At 46.3% G+C, this 24224-nt stretch overlaps 2 protein-coding genes across 2 annotated transcripts; one reads left to right on the top strand and one right to left on the bottom strand.

Annotated features, from left to right (window-relative positions):
• Positions 1-222: 222 nt before the first annotated feature.
• On the top strand, positions 223-1170 carry LOC102447782 (olfactory receptor 51E2-like). Its single transcript, XM_075928334.1, has one exon. It carries the CDS (start codon positions 223-225, stop codon positions 1168-1170), a length of 948 nt encoding a protein of 315 aa, XP_075784449.1.
• Positions 1171-14869: 13699 nt separating this feature from the next.
• Positions 14870-15817, bottom strand: LOC142829247 (olfactory receptor 51E2-like). The gene has a single exon (XM_075928239.1). The coding sequence runs from the start codon at positions 15815-15817 to the stop codon at positions 14870-14872; it is 948 nt and encodes a 315-aa protein (XP_075784354.1).
• Between the last annotated feature and the right edge of the window lie 8407 nt (positions 15818-24224).

The following is a 24224-nucleotide window of genomic DNA, read 5'->3' as shown; positions in this document are numbered from 1 at the left end:
ATATCATTTCTCAGTGTGTGAAGAGCAACCAGTTTCTTCACCCATGAGAACAACCTCCAGGAGTGCGTGTAGTGTCCCATATTAACACTCTCTCTCCATCTATGCATTGGTACTGCGACCTTCACCCTGGAGACTGGACACAGACGGGCAGTCAGGGGAGCATACGGTACATGCAGAAGATACGGCTCTGCTTCAGATCTGGTCTCCCTTCTTCCCTACACCATGTCATATTCCAACATCACCCACTTCATCAACCCTTCCACCTTCATCCTGATGGGCATTCCTGGCCTGGAGGAGGCCTACGTCTGGATCTCCATCCCCTTCTCCGCCATCTATGCCTTAACCCTTTTGGGAAACTTTGCCATTGTGTCCATTGTGAAGATGGATCGGAGCCTCCATGGGCCCATGTACTATTTCCTCTGCATGCTGGCCCTCTCTGACATTATGCTCTCCACCTCCATCCTGCCCAAAATGCTGGCAATCTTCTGGTTCAATTCCAGGGAGATCAGTTTTAGTGCCTGCCTTGCTCAGATGTTCTTCTTTAAGTGCTCCTCATTAGTAGAGTCTGGGATTTTCATGGGAATGGCATTTGATCGCTACGTGGCCATCTGCCATCCCCTGAGACATTCCACTATCCTCACAAACCAGGTGGTAGCCAAGATCGGCCTGGCCGTGGTGCTGCGTGGTGGTATACTCACAATACCCCTTCCTTTAATGGCGGGGAGGTGGCCATATTGCAAAACCAACATCATCCTCCAACCATATTGTAGGAACGCATCCTTGGTGAACCTGGCCTGCACTGACACTCTTGCCAGTAATTACTACGGCCTCTTTGTGCTTTTCTGTGTGATGGGTCTGGATGTGATATTTATTGCTGTGTCCTACATCCAGATCCTCAGGGCCATCTTCAACCTCCCCACCAAGGAAGCCCGGCACAAGACTTTTGGGACCTGCACCTCCCACCTCTGTGCCATGTCAGCCTTTTATATCCCAGACGTCTTCTCCTCCCTTATGTCCCGATTTGGCCAGATTGTGCCCCTTCATGTCCACATTCTCGTTTCCAACACATGCCTCCTGTTGCCGCTCATGCTGAACCCCGTCATCTACGGGGCGACAATCAAACAGATCTGGGGCAGGGTACTCCAGTTTTTTACACATAAAGGGGCCTAAGGTTTTCTACTGGGGCTGAGCTCCTTCCAGAGCTGACTGGTGAAATGGTGCTGTGCTCTCTTCTCTGAATCACAGATGTGCACTAGGGATGCAATAGTGTTGTCAATTAACCGATTGACGAATAAGCCTAAGCTTATAGGTTAATGCCACAGACTACATGCATTTCCCTCTCTCCCTGTTGCCACAGAGGCAGTAGCATGGAGCGGTAGGGGCCTCCTTCGGTGTGAATCCAGAGCGCAGTGGCTGCTGGTCCCATCCCCAGGGAATATAGACTAGTAAACTAACCAATAAAAATTAATGAGGTTACTCGACTATTCAATTAACCGATATTTAACACCCCTACTGTGCACTCAAAAAGAGATTAAACCCTTTCTCAGCCAGACTGTCCTGTGTTGTCATGAGTAACTGGGGAATAGTTGGACGTCAAACTCCTTCACTCTTAGGTTTTCCCGATTTCTAGTTGCTGACAAGTGGAGCCCTTCAGTCCTGATCCCGGCCCCGCCTATTCCCCTCAGGCTGTTCTGCCTTCTCCGTCTCACCCCCATGTTTCCACTTGTGTTCCGCCTCTTCTCCCCAGTGGTTTTTCTTTCCTCTCCAACCCCAATGACTTGCTTATCATGGTTACCTCCTTCCCCACCCACTGGGTGCCCTGTGACTCTACAATCCAAATAGGAGCCAGCAGTGAGGTGAGGATGCAGTGCCGGGATCGACAGGCTAGTCAGGAGCAGAGTGGGAAGCCTTATAAAAGCAGTGGAGGGTTGGTGGCAGGTCAGAGAGGCAGATGGGGGAGGCTGAGCATCACAGAGCTGGTGGGCCTAAAACCTCAGTTAGAAAGCCCTGAAGGGAGATACTCTTGTGTGGCTTTGGTTCTGTAGTGTCCTGCTCTGTGTGGCTTCTCATGCTTGGGGCCTGTTGACTGCAGGGTCACGGTCCTCAGGGACAGGGCGAGGGATGAGCTTAGAAGGGAGGGGGACAGCCGTGAAGAGAGGCAGAAGGATAAGCCCCAGTGTCAGCTGGGAAGGCGGGCAGCTGGGCTGAGGTGAGGGGGGCTTCCATAGCTCACAGGGAGGGAGATAAATGGTAAACCTTCCATTAGCAAGCCATTTACATGGGTCCACAGCTCCCATTCCACATCCACAGGACGCCCATTGCCAAGGGGCCGATGCCCAGGGGCGAAGCTTCATCTGACCTACCCTCTTGGAGGGTGTTTTTGGTCACTACATTTAGAAACTCTGGCTCTGCTCCTAGTCAGCGTTATCCCCGTGCCATGGAGGGATGGAGCCTCTCAGGGGTCCGATGACTTACTTAAGGCCACACAATGGGGCAGTGGTAGAGCTAAGGATAAAAACGGTCAGTCCCGACACCTCTCCCCTGACCCAGAACAATTGCTCTGGCCTTCAACTGACAATGTTTAAAAAAGGAAACCGAATGTTTAGGACTGAGAATAAGACAGAAAATGCCACATTGCCTCTGTACGAATCCATGGTACATTCACATCTTGAATACTGCATATAGATGTGGTAAACTCAAAAGAGTTTTATGGGCGTGGGAGAAGGTTCAGAAAATGGTAACAAAAGTGATTAAGGGTCCCGAACGGCTGGCGTATGAGGAGACATTCATTAGACTGGGACTTTTCAAGATAGAGACAATGAAGAGGGGATGTGATAAAAATCTATACAGTTGTGACTGACGTGGAGATAGTAAATAAGGATAAAGATTTACACCTTCCCCTAACACAAGTACAAGGTGTCATCAAATGAAATTAATAGGGAACCCATTAAAAAAAAAGTATTTCTTCACGCAAGGCACAGCCAACCTGTGGAATAACTTGTCAGAGGATGCTGTGAAAACCAGGACTTAAACAAGATTCAAAAAGTGCTTGATAAGTTCATGGAGGTTAGGTCCATCATTGGCTATTAACTGTCCCTGACCAGTGTTTCACGAAAGGGTGACGGGATGCGTACCTGTTCTGTTCATTCCCCCTGGGGCATCTGGCATTAGCTACCATTGGAAGACAGGATACTGGGCTAGATGGAGCTTTGGTCTAATACAGCATGGCCATTCTTATGCCCGTATGTTTTTATCTTCTTACTGCTCCTCTGGGTTTTATTCCATGCAGTGGGGTTATTATTGTACTGGGATCGGTGGAGGTGCAGTCCTTCCTAAAAAGGAGGAATCTAATAAACAACAAATAACTAGAGCCACAAAAAACAGGTTTCCACACATCTCTGATTCAGCCTTGTCTCGCTGGTTTACCAGGGAACAAGACACCGGAATTCTACACAGCACACCCATACCAACGGTGAGCTACAGAGAACCAAATCAGTGCAGCATGTGCCTCCATAGCCCTGGTAGGGCACTTTCAGGATGAGCTAGAAATACTAGGTAAATATCTCCAGTTAATATCTAGGGAGGCTGTGGTCCAGAGAGAGGAAGTGACTTCTCCAAGGTCACCCAGTATGCTCATGGCTGATCTGGGATTCTTCACCCCCAGCTCACTAGATTCCGCTTCCCTTTTGTCACTAGTTACATGATTTGGGGCATATCCTCAGCTATTGTAAAAGGGTGTAGCCCTCTGAATTTCCCTGAACTATACAAATTGGTGGAGAGCGTGTAGTGCAGATTTTGGCTACTGCTAGCTCAGAGAGAATCTCAGAAAGTCTTTGGCAGCAAGGGACTCATGAGCTATGTTTGTGGCTGAAGACCCTTCGTTTCCTGTTGCCTCAGTTTCCCCATCTCTCCAAGGGGGACACCCCATTGGGTGAAGTGAGCAATACTCTGCGATGCACCTATCAGGGGTAACTGTGTGTCACCGTGCCTCAGTGGGATACAGCTGAAGATGCCAAATTCAGGAGAAAGGGCTGAAAAATAGGAAAGACTCCCCCCAGAGTGGATTATCCTTAGCCAGGAACAAACACAAACTTCTCTCTCACCAATTTCACCATCAATAAATTTACTCCATTATCAAGAGACCAACTATATGGCCAGGCCAATGCATTCCTCAGATCTTACTAAATAATGAAGCAATCATGAATCTTTAGTAATTACAAATGAAAGGATTACTATGAAAAGAAAAGGAGATACAGGTGGCTAAAGAGCTAGGCACATAAAATGTTTGGTCCTGCCATGGGGGTAGGAGACTGGACTTGATGACCTCTTGAGGTCCCTTCTGGAGATCCTGTTTGTGGAGAAATGAGTCACCCAGGATGGATTATAGCAAAGAAGAAGCAAATACGGTGAGAGTCCAGTTTAACTTCATGTGGTCTTCAAAACAAGACGGAAGTTTGCAAGATCTAGAAACGGTGACAAAGGACACCACATTTCCAGACATGCTTTGATGACTCTGGGAGGCAGCCATTTCCCACATGCTTTCAGAGGTGGGTTTCTTCTCTGGCCCAGGTGCCAGCTATGTTTCCTTGAAGGGCCATCAACACTTAGAAAAATGGCCTTTTTGTCAATTCTACTTAGAGAGTGTTAGCCAGGAATAAAACCTCCATGTAAAACTCCATGGACAATTCTCCTTGCTTTCGACACAAAACATACAACTATATAAAGAGGATCATTAGAATTAACAAATTGTCACTTTCCTGTTGACACCGGACAGACCATACGATGGGTTGCAATGGTGGAACAACAGTAGCGGCTGTCATACAAGTGTCCACAGTCAATCATGCAACATCACACTGCGTTCTTGTCCCATGCTCGTGGGATAGTTGCTAGATACTTAAGAAAAGGCCATTTCCTAGGTTATAGGACAAGCATTTGGGACACTATAGAATCTGGATGGAACAGAACAAAGAAAAAAAACGGTTTTGGGGCAGGGAAGAATCGGTAGGGACATGCTAACCACCTGGGCAGCATTGTCCATGGGAGAGTCATGTTCAGGACCACAGTAACAGGAAGACAGTAGAGCAGTGGAAATCAGGTCCTGGTGAAGTGTTTCTGACTGGCCTCAAATGCTGACTGAGATCAGCTGAATTTCAACATAGATTTTTACGTAGAGTTTCCTGTTCCTGGGAGAGGTTATTCATGTGCCTGGTCCCCTCTGGGAAGCCAAATTTGTCACCTCTCTTTAGAGTGTGTGGTAATTATACAGAATACTTATCAATTCCCAGTGATCGCTCTGAGTGTGGACAAGTTCTTCTCCCAGCATCAGGTCCAGCATTGAAATTACAGTAGTTGGAAACCCTGATGTGCAACTGTAACACTCACACTATAGGAACTCGTGTGTATTACAAATATCATTTATTCATATTGTGACAGAACCCTCCCCCCATGCTTTATGAAATGGACGTATGGACAGAAATATGCCTAACTCAAGGGTGCTTTAAGCGAGTTACTTCGTGTCACCCATCGATCTTCCTGTCACGATCTGCGGGTTCTGCTTATCTTACTTTGGTGTGTGTCTCACTCTTGTGTGTAAAATTAGACTCATGGAGAGGTGAACACTTTATGGCTTTTACATGTCTAAATGGAAACACATCAAGTGGGACCTCAGTGTCTACTACTTCTAGGGGAGTGCAGGGATCTCAGCTCGGGGCCTCGGCTGGGGGAGACCGGAGGAGCTGGTCCAGCAGGACCGGGCAGTGAGACGCCCCAAAGAGCAGGAAGGCGAGAGGCAGTGGCCCTGTCAGCTCTCCGGGAAGCACTTCCAAGGGAGCTTCCATGACCTCAACCCGTCACAAATATATTTAGCACAGTCCCAACACCCCCAACCTAACGAGATAGAGAATGTTCATCTGCACTTCCCTACACTCACATCATCCCGTGTAGAATCCCGTGAGGGGTAACCCATCATCTTCCTCATTGCCATCACCTTCCCATTCATCACCAGTGGCCCTCATTATAGGATGTCCCAACAATTGCATTTCCTCCTCCCCATGCCCGCAGGCCGGGATGACACGTCTATAGTCCATTACAGTGGCATTGGTATGTTTGAGGCATATTCAGTAGAGGATATTTCTCTTTTGTGTATTTGCCCCTCACTTATGGTGAGGTGTTTTTTTCCCCTGTAGATCAGTTTATCATTGATCTCCCATTATTATCAGGTGCATCAAATCATTATCTTGGCACTGTGTGTGATTAGGTGCTACATTTGGTGTTTCTGTTCTCACTGATACTTTTGCCGGGTCTGAACCGGTTATTTCGGATTTCTCCACTTTGTGGTGTACCTGTAAAGTTTGAGGATATAATTGGAAGCCCCTATGCCTTTCAAGGCTACGTTATTTATCTAGATGAAAGGTCCCAAATACATGCATGTTGACTTTGCTATCATGGGGTATGTCTACACTACCCTCCTAGTTCGAACTAGGAGGGTAATGTTTGCATACCGCACTTGCTAATGAAACCCGGGATTTGAATTTCCCGGGCTTCATTAGCATAAGCGGGGAGCCGCCATTTTTAAATCCCCGCTGCTTCGAACCCCGTGCAGCGCGGCTACACTGGGCTCGAACTAGGTAGTTCGGACTAGGGTGCCTATTCTGAACTACCGGTACACCTCGTTTCACGAGGAGTAACAGTAGTTCGGAATAGGAACCTAGTCCGAACTACCTAGTTCGAGCCCCGTGTAGCCGCGCTGCACGGGGTTCGAAGCAGCGGGGATTTAAAAATGGCGGCTCCCCGCTTATGCTAATGAAGCCCGGGAAATTCAAATCCCGGGCTTCATTAGCAAGTGCGGTATGCATACATTACCCCGCTAGTTCGAACTAGCGGGGTAGTGTAGACATACCCATGGTGAAAAGGCCCAGACACATGTATGCTAGCTTTGCCTTAGCTCAACATACAGCTATAAGCCCCTTGTGTTACAGCCAAATTAATCATAGAATCATAGAATAATAGGACTGGAAGGGACCTCAAGAGGTCTTCGAGTCCAGCCCCCCGCCCTCAAGGCAGGACCAAGCTCCACCTACACCATCCCTGACAGATGTCTATCTAACCTGTTCTTAAATATCTCCAGAGAGGGAGATTCCACCACCTCCCTTGGCAATTTATTCCAATATTTGACCACCCTGACAGTTAGGAATTTTTTCTTAATGTCCAATCTAAACCTCCCCTGCTGCACTTTAAGCCCATTACTCCTTGTCCTGTCCTCAGAAACCAAGCAGAACAAATTTTCTCCTTCCTCCTTGTGACACCCTTTTAGATATTTGAAAACCGCTATCATGTCTCCCCTTAATCTTCTTTTTTCCAAACTAAATAAGCCCAGTTCATGAAGCCTGGCTTCATAGATCAATGTTCTCTAAACCTTTAATCATTCTTGTCGCTCTTCTCTGTACCCTTTCCAATTTCTCCACATCTTTCTTGAAATGTGGCGCCCAGAACTGGACACAGTACTCCAGCTGAGGCCTAACTAGTGCAGAGTAGAGCGGCAGAATGACTTCACGAGTTTTGCTTACAACACACCTGTTGATACAACCTAGAATCATATTTGCTTTTTTTGCAACAGCATCACACTGTTGACTCATATTCAACTTGTGGTCCACTATAACCCCTAGATCCCTTTCCGCCATGCTCCTTCCTAGACAGTCGCTTCCCATCTTGTATGTATGGAACTGATTGTTCCTTCCTAAGTGGAGCACTTTGCATTTCTCTTTATTAAACCTCATCCTGTTTACCTCTGACCATTTCTCTAAATTGCTAAGGTCATTTTGAATTATGTCCCTATCCTCCAAAGAAGTTGCAACCCCACCCAGTTTGGTATCATCTGCAAACTTAATAAGCGTACTCTCTATCCCAATATCTACATCATTGATGAAGATATTGAACAGTACGGGTCCCAAAACAGACCCTTGAGGAACTCCACTTGTTATCCCTTTCCAGCAGAATTTAGAACCGTTAACAACAACTCTCTGACTACGGTTATCCAGCCAATTATGCACCCACCTTATCGTGGCCCTATCTAAGTTATAGTTGCCTAGTTTATCAATAAGAATATCATGCGAGACCGTATCAAATGCCTTACTAAAGTCTAGGTATATGACATCCACCGCTTCTCCCTTTACATTACTTTAATGTAAACCTATTGCAAGCATTTAAAATGAGCACAGAATGAAAACCATAAGGGAACAAGAAATCTGTGAGAAAATATATCTGTAGGCAACCTGCAATTCAAGTTTACCAGGAGCAGGGACCTCACACACGCTAGTATCAGAGGGGTAGCCGTGTTAGTCTGAATCTGCAAAAGCGACGAGGAGCCCTGTGGCACCTTATAGACTAACTGAAGTGTAGGAGCATAAGCTTTCGTGGGCAAAGACCCACTTCGTCAGATGCATGTAGTGGAAATTTCCAGAGGCAGGAATAAATATGCAGGCCAGGATCAGGCTGGAGATGACCAGGTGGATCCAATCAAGGAGGATGAGGCCCACTTCTAGCAGCTGATCTGGAGGTGTGAATTCCAAGAGAGCAGAAGCTGCTTTTGTAGTTAGCGAGCAATTCACAGTCTTTGTTTAATCCAGAGTTGATTGTGTCAAACTTAAAGATGAACTGTAGCTCAGCAGTTTCTCTTTGAAGTCTGGTCCTGAAGTTTTTTTGCTGCAGGATGGCTACCTTTAGATCTGCAATTGTGTGTCCAGGAAGATTGAAGTGTTCCCCTACAGGTTTTTGTATGTTGCCATTCCTAACATCAGATTTGTGTCCATTGATTCTTTTACGTAGGCACTGTCCTGTTTGGCCGATGTATATAGCAGTGGGGCATTGTTGGCACATGATGGCATATATTACATTGGTGGATGTGCAGGAGAATGTACCAGTGACAGTATGGCTGATCTGGTTAGGTCCTGTGATGGTGTTGCTGGTGTATATATGTGGGCAGAGTTGGCACCGAGGTTTGTTGCAAGGATTGGTTCCTGAGTTCGAGTTATTATGGTGCGGTGTGTAGTTGCTGGTGAGAATATGCTTCAGGTTGGCGGGTTGTCTGTGGGCAAGGACCGGCCTACCTCCCAAGGCCTGTGAAAGCAAGGGATCATTGTCCAGGATGGGTTGAAGATCACTAATGATGCGTTGGAGAGGTTTTAGCTGGGGACTGTAGGTGATGGCCAGTGGTGTTCTGGTGGTTTCTTTCTTGGGCTTGTCCCGTAGCAGGAGGCTTCTGGGTACACGTCTGGCTCTGTCAATCTGTCTCCTCACTTCCTCGTGTGGGTATCGCAGTTTACAGAATGCTTGTTGAAGATCTTGTAGGTGTAGGTCTCTGTCTGAGGGGTTGGAGCATATGCGGTTGTACCTCAGTGCTTGGCTGTAAACAATGGATCGTGTGGTGTGTCCGGGGTGGAAACTGGAGGCATGCAGGTAAGTATAGCGGTCGGTAGGTTTTCGGTATAGGGTGGTATTGATATGACCGTCACTTATTTGTATCGTGGTGTCCAGGAAATGGACCTTCCGTGTAGATTGGTCCATGCTGAGGTTGATGTTGGGGTGGAAGCTGTTGAAATCATGGTGCAATTCTTCCAGAGTCTCCTTCCCATGGGTCCAGATGATGAAGATGTCATCGATGTAGCATAGGTAGAGAAGGGGTGTAAGTGGACGAGAGCTGAGGAAGTGTTGTTCCAGGTCAGCCATAAAAATGTTGGCGTATTGTGGGGCCATGCGGGTGCCCATAGCAGTGCCACTGGTCTGGAGGTATATGTTGTCACCAAATCTGAAATAGTTGTGTGTGAGGATAAATTCACAGAGTTCAGCCACCAGTTGTGCTGTGGCATCATCAGGAATACTGTTCCTGACAGCTTGTACTCCATCTGCATGTGGGATGTTTGTGTAGAGAGCCTCTACATCCATGGTGGCTAGGATGGTGTTTTCTGGAAGATCACCTATGCATTGTAGTTTTCTCAGGAAATCCGTAGTGTCACGAAGGTAATTGGGAGTGCTGGTGGCGTAGGGTCTGAGCAGAGAGTCCACATAGCCAGACAGTCCTTCAGTAAGAGTGCCAATGCCCGGGATGATGGGGAGTCCGGGATTTCCAGGTTTGTGGATCTTGGGTAATAGATAGAACAACCCTGGTCGGGGCTCTAAAGGTGTGTCGATTTGTTCCTGTGTTTGTTTAGGGACCTTTCTTCGTTAGGAGATTTCAAGTTTTCTCAATGAAAAAACGCTGCCCAGTAAGAAGATAGTTACCAAGTATAATTACAGATCGCTGGTTTTTCAGCAGCAGCCGTGCGCTTTCACAGAAGTGTCTCCTCTCAGGCATCAGCCTTTGTACATGTCTAATCTCCGATTTATCCATCCCTCCTGGGAGTGTATAGGGAATGAGACCCTATCGGCTATGTCTAAGCAGTGGAGCTATTTCGGAATACCTCTGGTATTCTGAAATAGCTATTCCACATCTTAAGAGCAAGCCCGTTATATCAAAATATAACTGGCTCCTTATTCAGACATCCCTCCTCTCTATCCATCCTTCCTGGAAACCCTTCCTGGCTAGGGAATAAGGCCATATGGGCTCTGTTTATACTGAGGAGCTATTTTGGGATACCTCCACATCTTAAGAGCAAGCCAGTAATACCAAAATATAATGGGCTTGCTATTCCGACCTCCCTGCAAACCTCATTGCACAAGCATTAAGGGAGGTTTCGGAATAGCGCCTTATTTCAAAATAAGATCGAAATCAGCTGCACAATTTGTATAGCGCATATTGCATAGCTTATTTTGAGGTAAGGGTGTTGTATAGTCACACCCATGGAGAGCTAGTCCTTAGTGCTAGCTCTTTTTCCTAATTGACTATAATTATAAAATACACACAAATACACAGAATAGCCAATTCCTTTCTGACTCAGCCCAGAGCCCAACAGTTTTCTTCTCACTTTGGGAAGGTCCCTTAATGAGTGTTTACTCCTAACACTGGATAAAGAGCAGGGACACACAGACAGGCGCGTGTGCAGCCTGTTTACACCCAGTGGCCGTTTCTCCTGTGAAGGTTGATCAAACCCCACTGGGACTGCACAGAGCTATATTATTCATGGCGCACGTCCCTGTGTCAGCTCTCGGCGTGGGATGATGTTGCAGACGATGGAGTGAGAAAATGTGGGAACATGGTTGCTTGAGGTAGGTGCTCAGGGAAGACAATTTCCTCTCAGAATTCACAGGTACCCATCTCTCGCTGAGGGGCTCCCCTGCTCGAACGACTTAGGGCGACGTGGGATTGGTGGGACGCAGAGTAAGTCCGTGGGGTTTCCTGCTCTGCACAGCCATGACACATCCCAGGGCTCTTTCCACTAGGGATGAGTTTGCTTCAGAATCACTGGCCAAAATGTCTCTTTTTCCTGTGGGCCCCCTCCCAGCCCAGCTCATTAGCCCTCCAGCTCTGAGGTGGCCACAATCCGGTGGAACACTGGCTTCTCCAGGATGGCAGTCGGTAGGAGATGTAAAATATGAGGCCAAATTCTGAGGCCCATCATTTGCTCAGGCCACACTGAAGGAAATCTCAGTGAGAAGTGTGTAAATACCAGGGAAGCCAGCAGTGTGAGAATGCTCAGAGACTGCACCTTCTCCTCCTTAATTTCAGCACGCCTCTGGCTGTTAAATGTGGGGGGATACCTCTCTTTTACCTGCTGGAACAACATGGGCAATAAATATTTTCTCCTAGATTTATTCCATAAGTCACCTGAACTTATCTGAAATTGAAAACCACACACACACACACACACACACACACACACACACACACACACACACACACACACACACACACAGGAGAAAAACAACAGTGAGAAGCAGACACCCAGCACAGGAAATTTTATTTGTAACGCACGAAGGTTTGGAAAATGTATTCCTGTGAACAGGAAGAAACGGGGGACTGTTACTTGTTTTTAACCTCTGGATGGCATGGAAGAGCTATAGTCCCTTGCTGCAACACTTCTAAGAATTTTTCACAAGACTCCTTCCCTTGGAGTTGACTAAAATTATTAAGCCTAAAAGTTTCAACAAACAATTCAGCTGGAAGTAGACACCTAGGCTATGTCTAGACTGGCATGATTTTCTGGAAATGCTTTTAATGGAAAACTTTTCCATTAAAAGCATTTTTGGAACAGAGTGTCTAGATTGGCATGGATGCTTTTCCGCAAAAACACTTTTTGAGGAAAAGCGTCCGTGGCCAATTTAGATGCACTTTTGCGCAAAAAAGCCCTGATCGCTATTTACAATAGCTGAGGATATGCCCCAAGTCATGTAACTAGTGACAAAAGGGAAGCGGAATCTAGTGAGCTGGGGGTGAAGAATCCCAGATCAGCCATGAGCATACTGGGTGACCTTGGAGAAGTCACTTCCTCTTTCTGGACCACAGCCTCCCTAGATATTAACTGGAGATATTTACCTAGTATTTCTAGCTCATCCTGAAAGTGCCCTACCAGGGCTATGGAGGCACATGCTGCATTGATTTGGTTCCCTGTAGCTCACCGTTGGTATGGGTGTGCTGTGTAGAATTCCGGTGTCTTGTTCCCTGGTAAACCAGCGAGACAAGACTGAATCAGAGATGTGTGGAAACCTGTTTTTTGTGGCTCTAGTTATTTGTTGTTTATTAGATTCCTCCTTTTTAGGAAGGACTGCACCTCCACCGATCCCAGTACAATAATAACCCCTCTGCATGGAATAAAACCCAGAGGAGCAGTAAGAAGATAAAAACATACGGGCATAAGAATGGCCATGCTGTATTAGACCAAAGCTCCATCTAGCCCAGTATCCTGTCTTCCAATGGTAGCTAATGCCAGATGCCCCAGGGGAATGAAAAGAACAGGAACGCATCCCGTCACCCTTTCGTGAAACACTGGGCAGGGACACCATCCCTGCCCATCTTGGTTAATAGCCAACGATGGACCTAACCTCCATGAACTTATCAAGCACTTTTTGAATCTTGTTCAAGTCCTGGTTTTCACAGCATCCTCTGACAAGTTATTCCACAGGTTGGCTGTGCCTCGCGTGAAGAAATACTTTTTTTTTAAATGGGTTCCCTATTAATTTCATTTGATGACACCTTGTACTTGTGTTAGGGGAAGGTGTAAATCTTTATCCTTATTTACTATCTCCACGTCAGTCACAACTGTATAGATTTTTATCACATCCCCTCTTCATTGTCTTTATCTTGAAAAGTCCCAGTCTAATGAATGTCTCCTTATACGCCAGCCGTTCGGGACCCTTAGTCACTTTTGTTACCATTTTCTGAACATTCTCCCACACCCATAAAACTCTTTTGAGTTTACCACATCTATATGCAGTATTCAAGATGTGAATGTACCATGGATTCGTACAGAGGCAATGTGGCATTTTCTGTCTTATTCTCAGTCCTAAACATTTGGTTTCCTTTTTTAAACATTGTCAGTTGAAGGCCAGAGCAATTGTTCTGGGTCAGGGGAGAGGTGTCGGGACTGACCGTTTTTATCCTTAGCTCTACCACTGCCCCATTGTGTGGCCTTAAGTAAGTCATCGGACCCCTGGGAGGCTCCATCCCTCCATGGCACGGGGATAACGCTGAGTAGGAGCAGAGCCAGAGTTTCTAAATGTAGTGACCAAAAACACCCTCCAAGAGGGTAGGTCAGATGAAGCTTCGCCCCTGGGCATCGGCCCCTTGGCAATGGGCATCCTGTGGTTGTGGAATGGGAGCTGTGGACCCATGTAAATGGCTTGCTAATGGAAGGTTTGCCATTTATCTCCCTCCCTGTGAGCTATGGAAGCCCCCCTCACCTCAGCCCAGCTGCCCGCCTTCCCAGCTGACACTGGGGCTTATCCTTCTGCCTCTCTTCACGGCTGTCCCCCTCCCTTCTAAGCTCATCCCTCGCCCTGTCCCTGAGGACCGTGTCCCTGCAGTCAACAGGCCCCAAGCATGAGAAGCCACACAGAGCAGGACACTACAGAACCAAAGCCACACAAGAGTATCTCCCTTCAGGGCTTTCTAACTGAGGTTTTAGGCCCACCAGCTCTGTGATGCTCAGCCTCCCCCATCTGCCTCTCTGACCTGCCACCAACCCTCCACTGCTTTTATAAGGCTTCCCACTCTGCTCCTGACTAGCCTGTCGATCCCGGCACTGCGTCCTCACCTCACTGTTGGCTCCTATTTGGATTGTAGAGTCACAGGGCACCCAGTGGGTGGGGAAGGAGGTAACCACGATAAGCAAGTCATTGGGGTTGGAGAGGAAAGAAAAACCACTGGGGAGAAGAGGCGGAACACAAGTGGAAACATGGGGGTGAGACGGAGAAGGCAGAACAGCCTGAGGGGAATAGGCGGGGCCGGGATCAGGACTGAAGGGCTCCACTTGTCAGCAACTAGAAATCGGGAAAACCTAAGAGTGAAGGAGTTTGACGTCCAACTATTCCCCAGTTACTCATGACAACACAGGACAGTCTGGCTGAGAAAGGGTTTAATCTCTTTTTGAGTGCACAGTAGGGGTGTTAAATATCGGTTAATTGAATAGTCGAGTAATCTCATTAATTTTTATTGGTTAGTTTACTAGTCTATATTCCCTGGGGATGGGACCAGCAGCCACTGCGCTCTGGATTCACACCGAAGGAGGCCCCTACCGCTCCATGCTACTGCCTCTGTGGCAACAGGGAGAGAGGGAAATGCATGTAGTCTGTGGCATTAACCTATAAGCTTAGGCTTATTCGTCAATCGGTTAATTGACAACACTATTGCATCCCTAGTGCACATCTGTGATTCAGAGAAGAGAGCACAGCACCATTTCACCAGTCAGCTCTGGAAGGAGCTCAGCCCCAGTAGAAAACCTTAGGCCCCTTTATGTGTAAAAAACTGGAGTACCCTGCCCCAGATCTGTTTGATTGTCGCCCCGTAGATGACGGGGTTCAGCATGAGCGGCAACAGGAGGCATGTGTTGGAAACGAGAATGTGGACATGAAGGGGCACAATCTGGCCAAATCGGGACATAAGGGAGGAGAAGACGTCTGGGATATAAAAGGCTGACATGGCACAGAGGTGGGAGGTGCAGGTCCCAAAAGTCTTGTGCCGGGCTTCCTTGGTGGGGAGGTTGAAGATGGCCCTGAGGATCTGGATGTAGGACACAGCAATAAATATCACATCCAGACCCATCACACAGAAAAGCACAAAGAGGCCGTAGTAATTACTGGCAAGGGTGTCAGCGCAGGCCAGGTTCACCAAGGATGCGTTCCTACAATATGGTTGGAGGATGATGTTGGTTTTGCAATATGGCCACCTCCCCGCCATTAAAGGAAGGGGTATTGTGAGTATACCACCACGCAGCACCACGGCCAGGCCGATCTTGGCTACCACCTGGTTTGTGAGGATAGTGGAATGTCTCAGGGGATGGAAGATGGCCACGTAGCGATCAAATGCCATTCCCATGAAAATCCCAGACTCTACTAATGAGGAGCACTTAAAGAAGAACATCTGAGCAAGGCAGGCACTAAAACTGATCTCCCTGGAATTGAACCAGAAGATTGCCAGCATTTTGGGCAGGATGGAGGTGGAGAGCATAATGTCAGTGAGGGCCAGCATGCAGAGAAAATAGTACATGGGCCCATGGAGGCTCCGATCCATCTTCACAATGGACACAATGGCAAAGTTTCCCAAAAGGGTTAAGGAATAGATAGTGCAGAAGGGGATGGAGATCCAGACGTAGGCCTCCTCCAGGCCAGGAATGCCCATCAGGATGAAGGTGGAAGGGTTGATGAAGTGGGTGATGTTGGAATATGACATGGTGTAGGGAAGAAGGGAGACCAGATCTGAAGCAGAGCCGTGTCTTCTGCATGTACCGTATGCTCCCCTGACTGCCCGTCTGTGTCCAGTCTCTAGGGTGATGGTCGCAGTACCAATGCATAGATGGAGAGAGAGTGTTAATATGGGACACTACACGCACTCCTGGAGGTTGTTCTCATGGGTGAAGAAACTGGTTGCTCTTCACACACTGAGAAATGATATTTTCCTAATTCGGAGGAATGAATTGTGCACAACGGAGTCTACTAGTGACAACTCCCAATTTGTTGCTGCTGCAGGAATAGCAGGAAACATGAGGACATCTGAGAATAAATAAAGAAAAAAACAGCTGAAGAACCATCCATCCCAGTGAGAACACAGATTTGGATGTCCCTGAATCATAGAATACTAGGACTGGAAGGGACCTCGAGAGGTCATCGAGTCCAGTCCCCTGCCCTCATGGCAGGACCAAATACTGTCTAGACCATCCCTGATAGACATTTATCTAACCTACTCTGAAATATCTCCAGAGATGGAGATTCCACAACCTCCCTGGGCAATTTATTCCAGTGTTTGACCACCCTGACAGTTAGGAATTTTTTCTTAATGTCCAATCTAAACCTCCCCTGCTGCACTTTAAGCCCATTACTCCTTGTCCTATCCTCAGAAACCAAGAGGAACAAATTTTCTCCTTCCTCCTTGTGACACCCTTTTAGATATATGAAAACCGCTATCATGTCCCCCCTTAATCTTCTTTTTTCCAAACTAAATAAGCCCAGTTCATGAAGCCTGGCTTCATAGATCAATGTTCTCTAAACCTTTAATCGTTCTTGTCGCTCTTCTCTGTACCCTTTCCAATTTCTCCACATCTTTCTTGAAATGTGGCGCCCAGAACTGGACACAGTACTCCAGCTGAGGCCTAACTAGTGCAGAGTAGAGCGGCAGAATGACTTCACGAGTTTTGCTTACAACACACCTGTTGATACAACCTAGAATCATATTTGCTTTTTTTGCAACAGCATCACACTGTTGACTCATATTCAACTTGTGGTCCACTATAACCCCTAGATCCCTTTCCGCCATGCTCCTTCCTAGACAGTCGCTTCCCATCTTGTATGTATGGAACTGATTGTTCCTTCCTAAGTGGAGCACTTTGCATTTCTCTTTATTAAACCTCATCCTGTTTACCTCTGACCATTTCTCTAAATTGCTAAGGTCATTTTGAATTATGTCCCTATCCTCCAAAGAAGTTGCAACCCCACCCAGTTTGGTATCATCTGCAAACTTAATAAGCGTACTCTCTATCCCAATATCTACATCATTGATGAAGATATTGAACAGTACGGGTCCCAAAACAGACCCTTGAGGAACTCCACTTGTTATCCCTTTCCAGCAGAATTTAGAACCGTTAACAACAACTCTCTGACTACGGTTATCCAGCCAATTATGCACCCACCTTATCGTGGCCCTATCTAAGTTATATTTGCCTAGTTTATCAATAAGAATATCATGTGAGACCGTATCAAATGCCTTACTAAAGTCTAGGTATATGACATCCACCGCTTCTCCCTTTACATTACTTTAATGTAAACCTATTGCAAGCATTTAAAATGAGCACAGAATGAAAACCATAAGGGAACAAGAAATCTGTGAGAAAATATATCTGTAGGCAACCTGCAATTCAAGTTAACCAGGAGCAGGGACCTCACACACGCCAGCTGGTTCTGAAAAACTCCAGTTCACCTTGAGAGACAGCGAAGGCCTCCCTCTTCCAGTCTTTCTGCTGTATTCTGCACAATACACTGGCCCGGCCTGAGTCAGGACTCCTGGGACCTGTATGCTATCCTGCCACTTACTCCCTGTGTGATTTTTGGCCAAGTCACGTGTCTTTGTTCCTCAGTTTACCTATACGTATAATCATACAATCATAGAATACTAGAACTGGGAGGGACCCTGAGAGGTGATGAAGTCCAGTCCTCTGCCCTCATAGCCGGACCAAGCACTGTCTAGATCATCCCTGCTAGATGCCTGTCTATCCAGTTCTGAAATATCTCCAGCGATGGAGATTCCACAGCCTCCCCAGACAATTTATTCCACTGTTTAACCACCCTGACAGGTAGGAACTTTTTCCTAATGGCCAACCTAAACCTTCCATGCTGCAATTTTAGCCCATACTAGGGATCTGTCCATAGTGACCTTTCTTTGCTAGTATCAGAGGGGTAGCCGTGTTAGTCTGAATCTGCAAAAGCGACGAGGAGCCCTGTGGCACCTTATAGACTAACTGAAGTGTAGGAGCATAAGCTTTCGTGGGCAAAGACCCACTTCGTCAGATGCATGTAGTGGAAATTTCCAGAGGCAGGAATAAATATGCAGGCCAGGATCAGGCTGGAGATGACCAGGTGGATCCAATCAAGGAGGATGAGGCCCACTTCTAGCAGCTGATCTGGAGGTGTGAATTCCAAGAGAGCAGAAGCTGCTTTTGTAGTTAGCGAGCCATTCACAGTCTTTGTTTAATCCAGAGTTGATTGTGTCAAACTTAAAGATGAACTGTAGCTCAGCAGTTTCTCTTTGAAGTCTGGTCCTGAAGTTTTTTTGCTGCAGGATGGCTACTTTTAGATCTGCAATTGTGTGTCCAGGAAGATTGAAGTGTTCCCCTACAGGTTTTTGTATGTTGCCATTCCTAATATCAGACTTGTGTCCATTGATTCTTTTACGTAGGGACTGTCCTGTTTGGCCGATGTATATAGCAGTGGGGCATTGTTGGCACATGATGGCATATATTACATTGGTGGATGTGCAGGAGAATGTACCAGTGACAGTATGGCTGATCTGGTTAGGTCCTGTGATGGTGTTGCTGGTGTATATATGTGGGCAGAGTTGGCACCGAGGTCTGTTGCAAGGATTGGTTCCTGAGTTCGAGTTATTATGGTGCGGTGTGTAGTTGCTGGTGAGAATATGCTTCAGGTTGGCGGGTTGTCTGTGGGCAAGGACCGGCCTACCTCCCAAGGCCTGTGAAAGCGAGGGATCATTGTCCAGGATGGGTTGAAGATCACTAATGATGCGTTGGAGAGGTTTTAGCTGGGGACTGTAGGTGATGGCCAGTGGTGTTCTGTTGGTTTCTTTCTTGGGCTTGTCCCGTAGCAGGAGGCTTCTGGGTACACGTCTGGCTCTGTCAATCTGTCTCCTCACTTCCTCGTGTGGGTATCGCAGTTTACAGAATGCTTGTTGAAGATCTTGTAGGTGTAGGTCTCTGTCTGAGGGGTTGGAGCATATGCGGTTGTACCTCAGTGCTTGGCTGTAAACAATGGATCGTGTGGTGTGTCCGGGGTGGAAACTGGAGGCATGCAGGTAAGTATAGCGGTCGGTAGGTTTTCGGTATAGGGTGGTATTGATATGACCGTCACTTATTTGTATCGTGGTGTCCAGGAAATGGACCTCCCGTGTAGATTGGTCCATGCTGAGGTTGATGTTGGGGTGGAAGCTGTTGAAATCATGGTGAAATTCTTCCAGAGTCTCCTTCCCATGGGTCCAGATGATGAAGATGTCATCGATGTAGCGTAGGTAGAGAAGGGGTGTAAGTGGACGAGAGCTGAGGAAGCGTTGTTCCAGGTCAGCCATAAAAATGTTGGCGTATTGTGGGGCCATGCGGGTGCCCATAGCAGTGCCACTGGTCTGGAGGTATATGTTGTCACCAAATCTGAAATAGTTGTGTGTGAGGATAAATTCACAGAGTTCAGCCACCAGTTGTGCTGTGGCATCATCAGGAATACTGTTCCTGACAGCTTGTACTCCATCTGCATGTGGGATGTTTGTGTAGAGAGCCTCTACATCCATGGTGGCTAGGATGGTGTTTTCTGGAAGATCACCTATGCATTGTAGTTTTCTCAGGAAATCCGTAGTGTGATGAAGGTAACTGGGAGTGCTGGTGGCGTAGGGTCTGAGCAGAGAGTCCACATAGCCAGACAGTCCTTCAGTAAGAGTGCCAATGCCCGAGATGATGGGGAGTCCGGGATTTCCAGGTTTGTGGATCTTGGGTAATAGATAGAACAACCCTGGTCGGGGCTCTAAAGGTGTGTCGATTTGTTCCTGTGTTTGTTTAGGGACCTTTCTTTGTTAGGAGATTTCAAGTTTTCTCAATGAAAAAACGCTGCCCAGTAAGAAGATAGTTACCAAGTATAATTACAGATCGCTGGTTTTTCAGCAGCAGCCGTGCGCTTTCACAGAAGTGTCTCCTCTCAGGCATCAGCCTTTGTACATGTCTAATCTCCGATTTATCCATCCCTCCTGGGAGTGTATAGGGAATGAGACCCTATGGGCTATGTCTAAGCAGTGGAGCTATTTCGGAATACCTCTGGTATTCTGAAATAGCTATTCCACATCTTAAGAGCAAGCCCGTTATATCAAAATATAACAGGCTCCTTATTCAGACGTCCCTCCTCTCTATCCATCCTTCCTGGAAACTTATAGGGAATAAGGCCATATGGGCTCTGTTTATACTGAGGAGCTATTTTGGGATACCTCCACATCTTAAGAGCAAGCCAGTAATACCAAAATATAATGGGCTTGCTATTCCGACCTCCCTGCAAACCTCATTGCACAAGCGTTAAGGGAGGTTTCGGAATAGCGCCTTATTTCAAAATAAGATCGAAATCAGCTGCACAATTTGTATAGCTCATATTGCATAGCTTATTTTGAGGTAAGGGTGTTGTATAGTCACACCCATGGAGAGCTAGTCCTTAGTGCTAGCTCTTTTTCCTAATTGACTATAATTATAAAATACACACAAATACACAGAATAGCCAATTCCTTTCTGACTCAGCCCAGAGCCCACTTTGGGAAGGTCCCTTAATGAGTGTTTACTCCTAACACTGGATAAAGAGCAGGGACACACAGACAGGCGCGTGTGCAGCCTGTTTACACCCAGTGGCCGTTTCTCCTGTGGAGGTTGATCAAACCCCACTGGGACTGCACAGAGCTATATTATTCATGGTGCACGTCCCTGTGTCAGCTCTCGGCGTGGGATGATGTTGCAGACGATGGAGTGAGAAAATGTGGGAACATGGTTGCTTGAGGTAGGTGCTCAGGGAAGACAATTTCCTCTCAGAATTCACAGGTACCCATCTCTCGCTGAGGGGCTCCCCTGCTCGAACGATTTAGGGCGACGTGGGATTGGTGGGACGCAGAGTAAGTCCGTGGGGTTTCCTGCTCTGCACAGCCATGACACATCCCAGGGCTCTTTCCACTAGGGATGAGTTTGCTTCAGAATCACTGGCCAAAATGTCTCTTTTTCCTGTGGGCCCCCTCCCAGCCCAGCTCATTAGCCCTCCAGCTCTGAGGTGGCCACAATCCGGTGGAACACTGGCTTCTCCAGGATGGCAGTCGGTAGGAGATGTAAAATATGAGGCCAAATTCTGAGGCCCATCATTTGCTCAGGCCACACTGAAGGAAATCTCAGTGAGAAGTGTGTAAATACCAGGGAAGCCAGCAGTGTGAGAATGCTCAGAGACTCCACCTTCTCCTCCTTAATTTCAGCACGCCTCTGGCTGTTAAATGTGGGGGGATACCTCTCTTTTACCTGCTGGAACAACATGGGCAATAAATATTTTCTCCTAGATTTATTCCATAAGTCACCTGAACTTATCTGAAATTGAAAAAAAACCACACACACACACACACACACACACACACACACACACACACACACACACACAAAGGAGAAAAACAACAGTGAGAAGCAGACACCCAGCACAGGAAATTTTATTTGCAACGCATGAAGGTTTGGAAAATGTATTCCTGTGAACAGGAAGAAATGGGGGACTCTTACTTGTTTTTAACCTCTGGATGGCATGGAGGAGCTATAGTTCCTTGCTGCAACACTTCTAAGAATTTTTCACAAGACTCCTTCCCTTGGAGTTGACTAAAATTATTAAGCCTAAAAGTTTCAACAAACAATTCAGCTGGAAGTAGACACCTAGGCTATGTCTAGACTGGCATGATTTTCCGGAAATGCTTTTAATGGAAAAGTTTTCCATTAAAAGCATTTTTGGAACAGAGTGTCTAGATTGGCACGGACGCTTTTCCGCAAAAACACTTTTTGAGGAAATGCGTCCGTGGCCAATTTAGATGCACTTTTGCGCAAAAAAGCCCTGATCGCCATTTTCGCAATCGGGGCTTTTTTGCAGAAAACAAATCTCAGCTGTCTACACTGGCCCTTTTGCGCAAAAGTTTTGCGCAAAAGGGACTTTTGCCCGAACGGGAGCAGCATAGTATTTCCACAAAAAGCACTGATTTCTTATAGTAGGAAGTCAGTGCTTTTGCGGAAATTCAAGCAGCCAGTGTAGACAGCTGGCAAGTTTTTCTGGAAAAGCAGCTGATTTTCCGGAAAAACTTGCCAGTCTAGACACAGCCTAGGTATCTATGTATCAGAGGGGTAGCCGTGTTAGTCTGGATCTGCAAAAGTGACACAGAGTCCTGTGGCACCTTATAGACTAACAGATGTATTAGAGCATGTGTGAAAGATAATGTAGAATTAAATGAAATAAAAATATTAAATGAATCAACATGTTCCATAGAATCGCTATGGATAGAAATTCCATGCTCCAATAATAAGAAATTAGCAGTTGGGGTATATTATCAAACACCTGACCAGGACAGCGATACTGACATTGAAATGCTGAGGGAGATTAGAGAGGCTACCAAAATAGAGAACTTTATAATAATGGGGGATTTTAATTACCCCCATATTGACTGGATACATGTCACCTCAGGAAGAGAAGCCGAGATAAAATTTCTCAATGGCTTAAATGACTGCTTCTTGGAGCAGTTGGTACAGGAACCCACAAGGGGAGAGGCAATTCTCGATTTAGTCCTGAGTGGAGTACAGGATCAGGTCCAGGAAATAACCGTTACAGGACCACTTGGGAATAGTGACCATAATATAATAACATTCAACATTCCTGTGGTGGGAAGAACACCTCAGCAGTCCAGCACTCTGGCATTTAATTTCAAAAAGGGGAATTACACAAAAATGAGGAGGTTAGTTAAACAGAAATTAAAAGGCACAGTGACTAGAGCCAAATCCCTGAAAGCTGCATGGAAACTTTTTAAAGACACCATAATAGAGGCCCAACTTAAATGTATACCCCAAATTAAAAAAAACATAGCAAGAGACCTAAAACAGTGTCACCGTGGCTTAACTACCATGTAAAAGAAGCAGTGAGGGACAAAAAGGTATCTTTTAAGAAGTGGAAGTCCAATCCTAGTGAGATAAATAGAAAGGAACATAAACACTGTCAAATCAAGTGTAAAAATGTAATAAGAAAAGCAAAAAAAGATTTTGAGGAACAGCTAGCCAAAAACTCAAAAAGAAATAACAAAATGTTTAAGTACATTAGAAGCAGGAAGCCTGCTAAAAAACCTGTGGGTCCCCTAGATGATCAAGCTATAAAAGGAGCAATCAAGGACGATAAAGCCATTGCGGAGAAACTAAACGATTTCTTTGCTTCAGTCTTCACGGCTGAGGACGTTGGGGAGATTCCCGAATCTGCACCGTCCTTTGTGGGTGATGAATCTGAGGAACTGTCCCGGATTGAAGTGTCATTAGAGGAGGTTTTGGAACAAATAGAAAAACTTAATGTTAACAAATCTCTGGGACCGGATGGCATTCATCCAAGGGTTCTAAAAGAACTTAAATGGGAAATTGCTGAGCTATTATCTGTAGTTTGTAACCTATCCTTTAAATCGGCTTCCGTACCTAATGACTGGAAGGTAGCCAACGTGATACCAATATTTAAAAAGGGCTCTAGAGGCGATCCTGGCAATTACAGACCGGTAAGTCTAACTTCGGTACCGGGCAAATTAGTCGAAACAATAGTAAAGAATAAAATTGTGAAGCATGTAGAAGAACATAATTTGTTGGACAAAAGTCAACATGGTTTCTGTAAAGGGAAATCCTGTCTTACTAATCTATTAGAGTTCTTTGAAGGGGTTAACAAGCATGCAGATAAGGGGGATCCAGGAGATATAGTATACTTGGATTTTCAGAAAGCCTTTGACAAGGTCCCTCACCAAAGGCTCTTGTGTAAATTACATGGCCATGGGATAAGAGGGAAGGTCCTTTCTTGGATTGAGAACAGATTAAAAGACAGGAAACAAAGGGTAGGAATAAATAGTAAATTTTCAGATTGGAGAGGGGTAACTAGTGGTGTACCCCAAGGGTCAGTCCTGGGACCAATCCTTTTCAACTTATTCATAAATGATCTGGAGAAAGGGGTAAGCAGTGAGGTAGTAAAGTTTGCAGATGATACAAAACTGTTTAGGATAGTCAAGACAGAAGCAGACTGTGAGGGACTCCAAGAAGATCTCACCAAACTGAGTGATTGGGCAGCAAAATGGCAAATGAAATTTAATG

The sequence above is a fragment of the Pelodiscus sinensis genome, chromosome 1 (assembly GCF_049634645.1).
Source record: "Pelodiscus sinensis isolate JC-2024 chromosome 1, ASM4963464v1, whole genome shotgun sequence".
NCBI classification, from domain to species: domain Eukaryota; kingdom Metazoa; phylum Chordata; order Testudines; family Trionychidae; genus Pelodiscus; species Pelodiscus sinensis.
The sequence above is the reverse complement of the archived record's forward strand: the minus strand, read 5'-3'. Positions and strand labels throughout refer to the sequence as shown.

Excerpts from the sequence above, each read along its gene's own strand:
- LOC142829247 (XM_075928239.1), bottom strand. The coding sequence starts at position 15,817 with ATGTCATATTCCAACATCACCCACTTCATCAACCCTTCCACCTTCATC.
- LOC102447782 (XM_075928334.1), top strand. The coding sequence starts at position 223 with ATGTCATATTCCAACATCACCCACTTCATCAACCCTTCCACCTTCATC.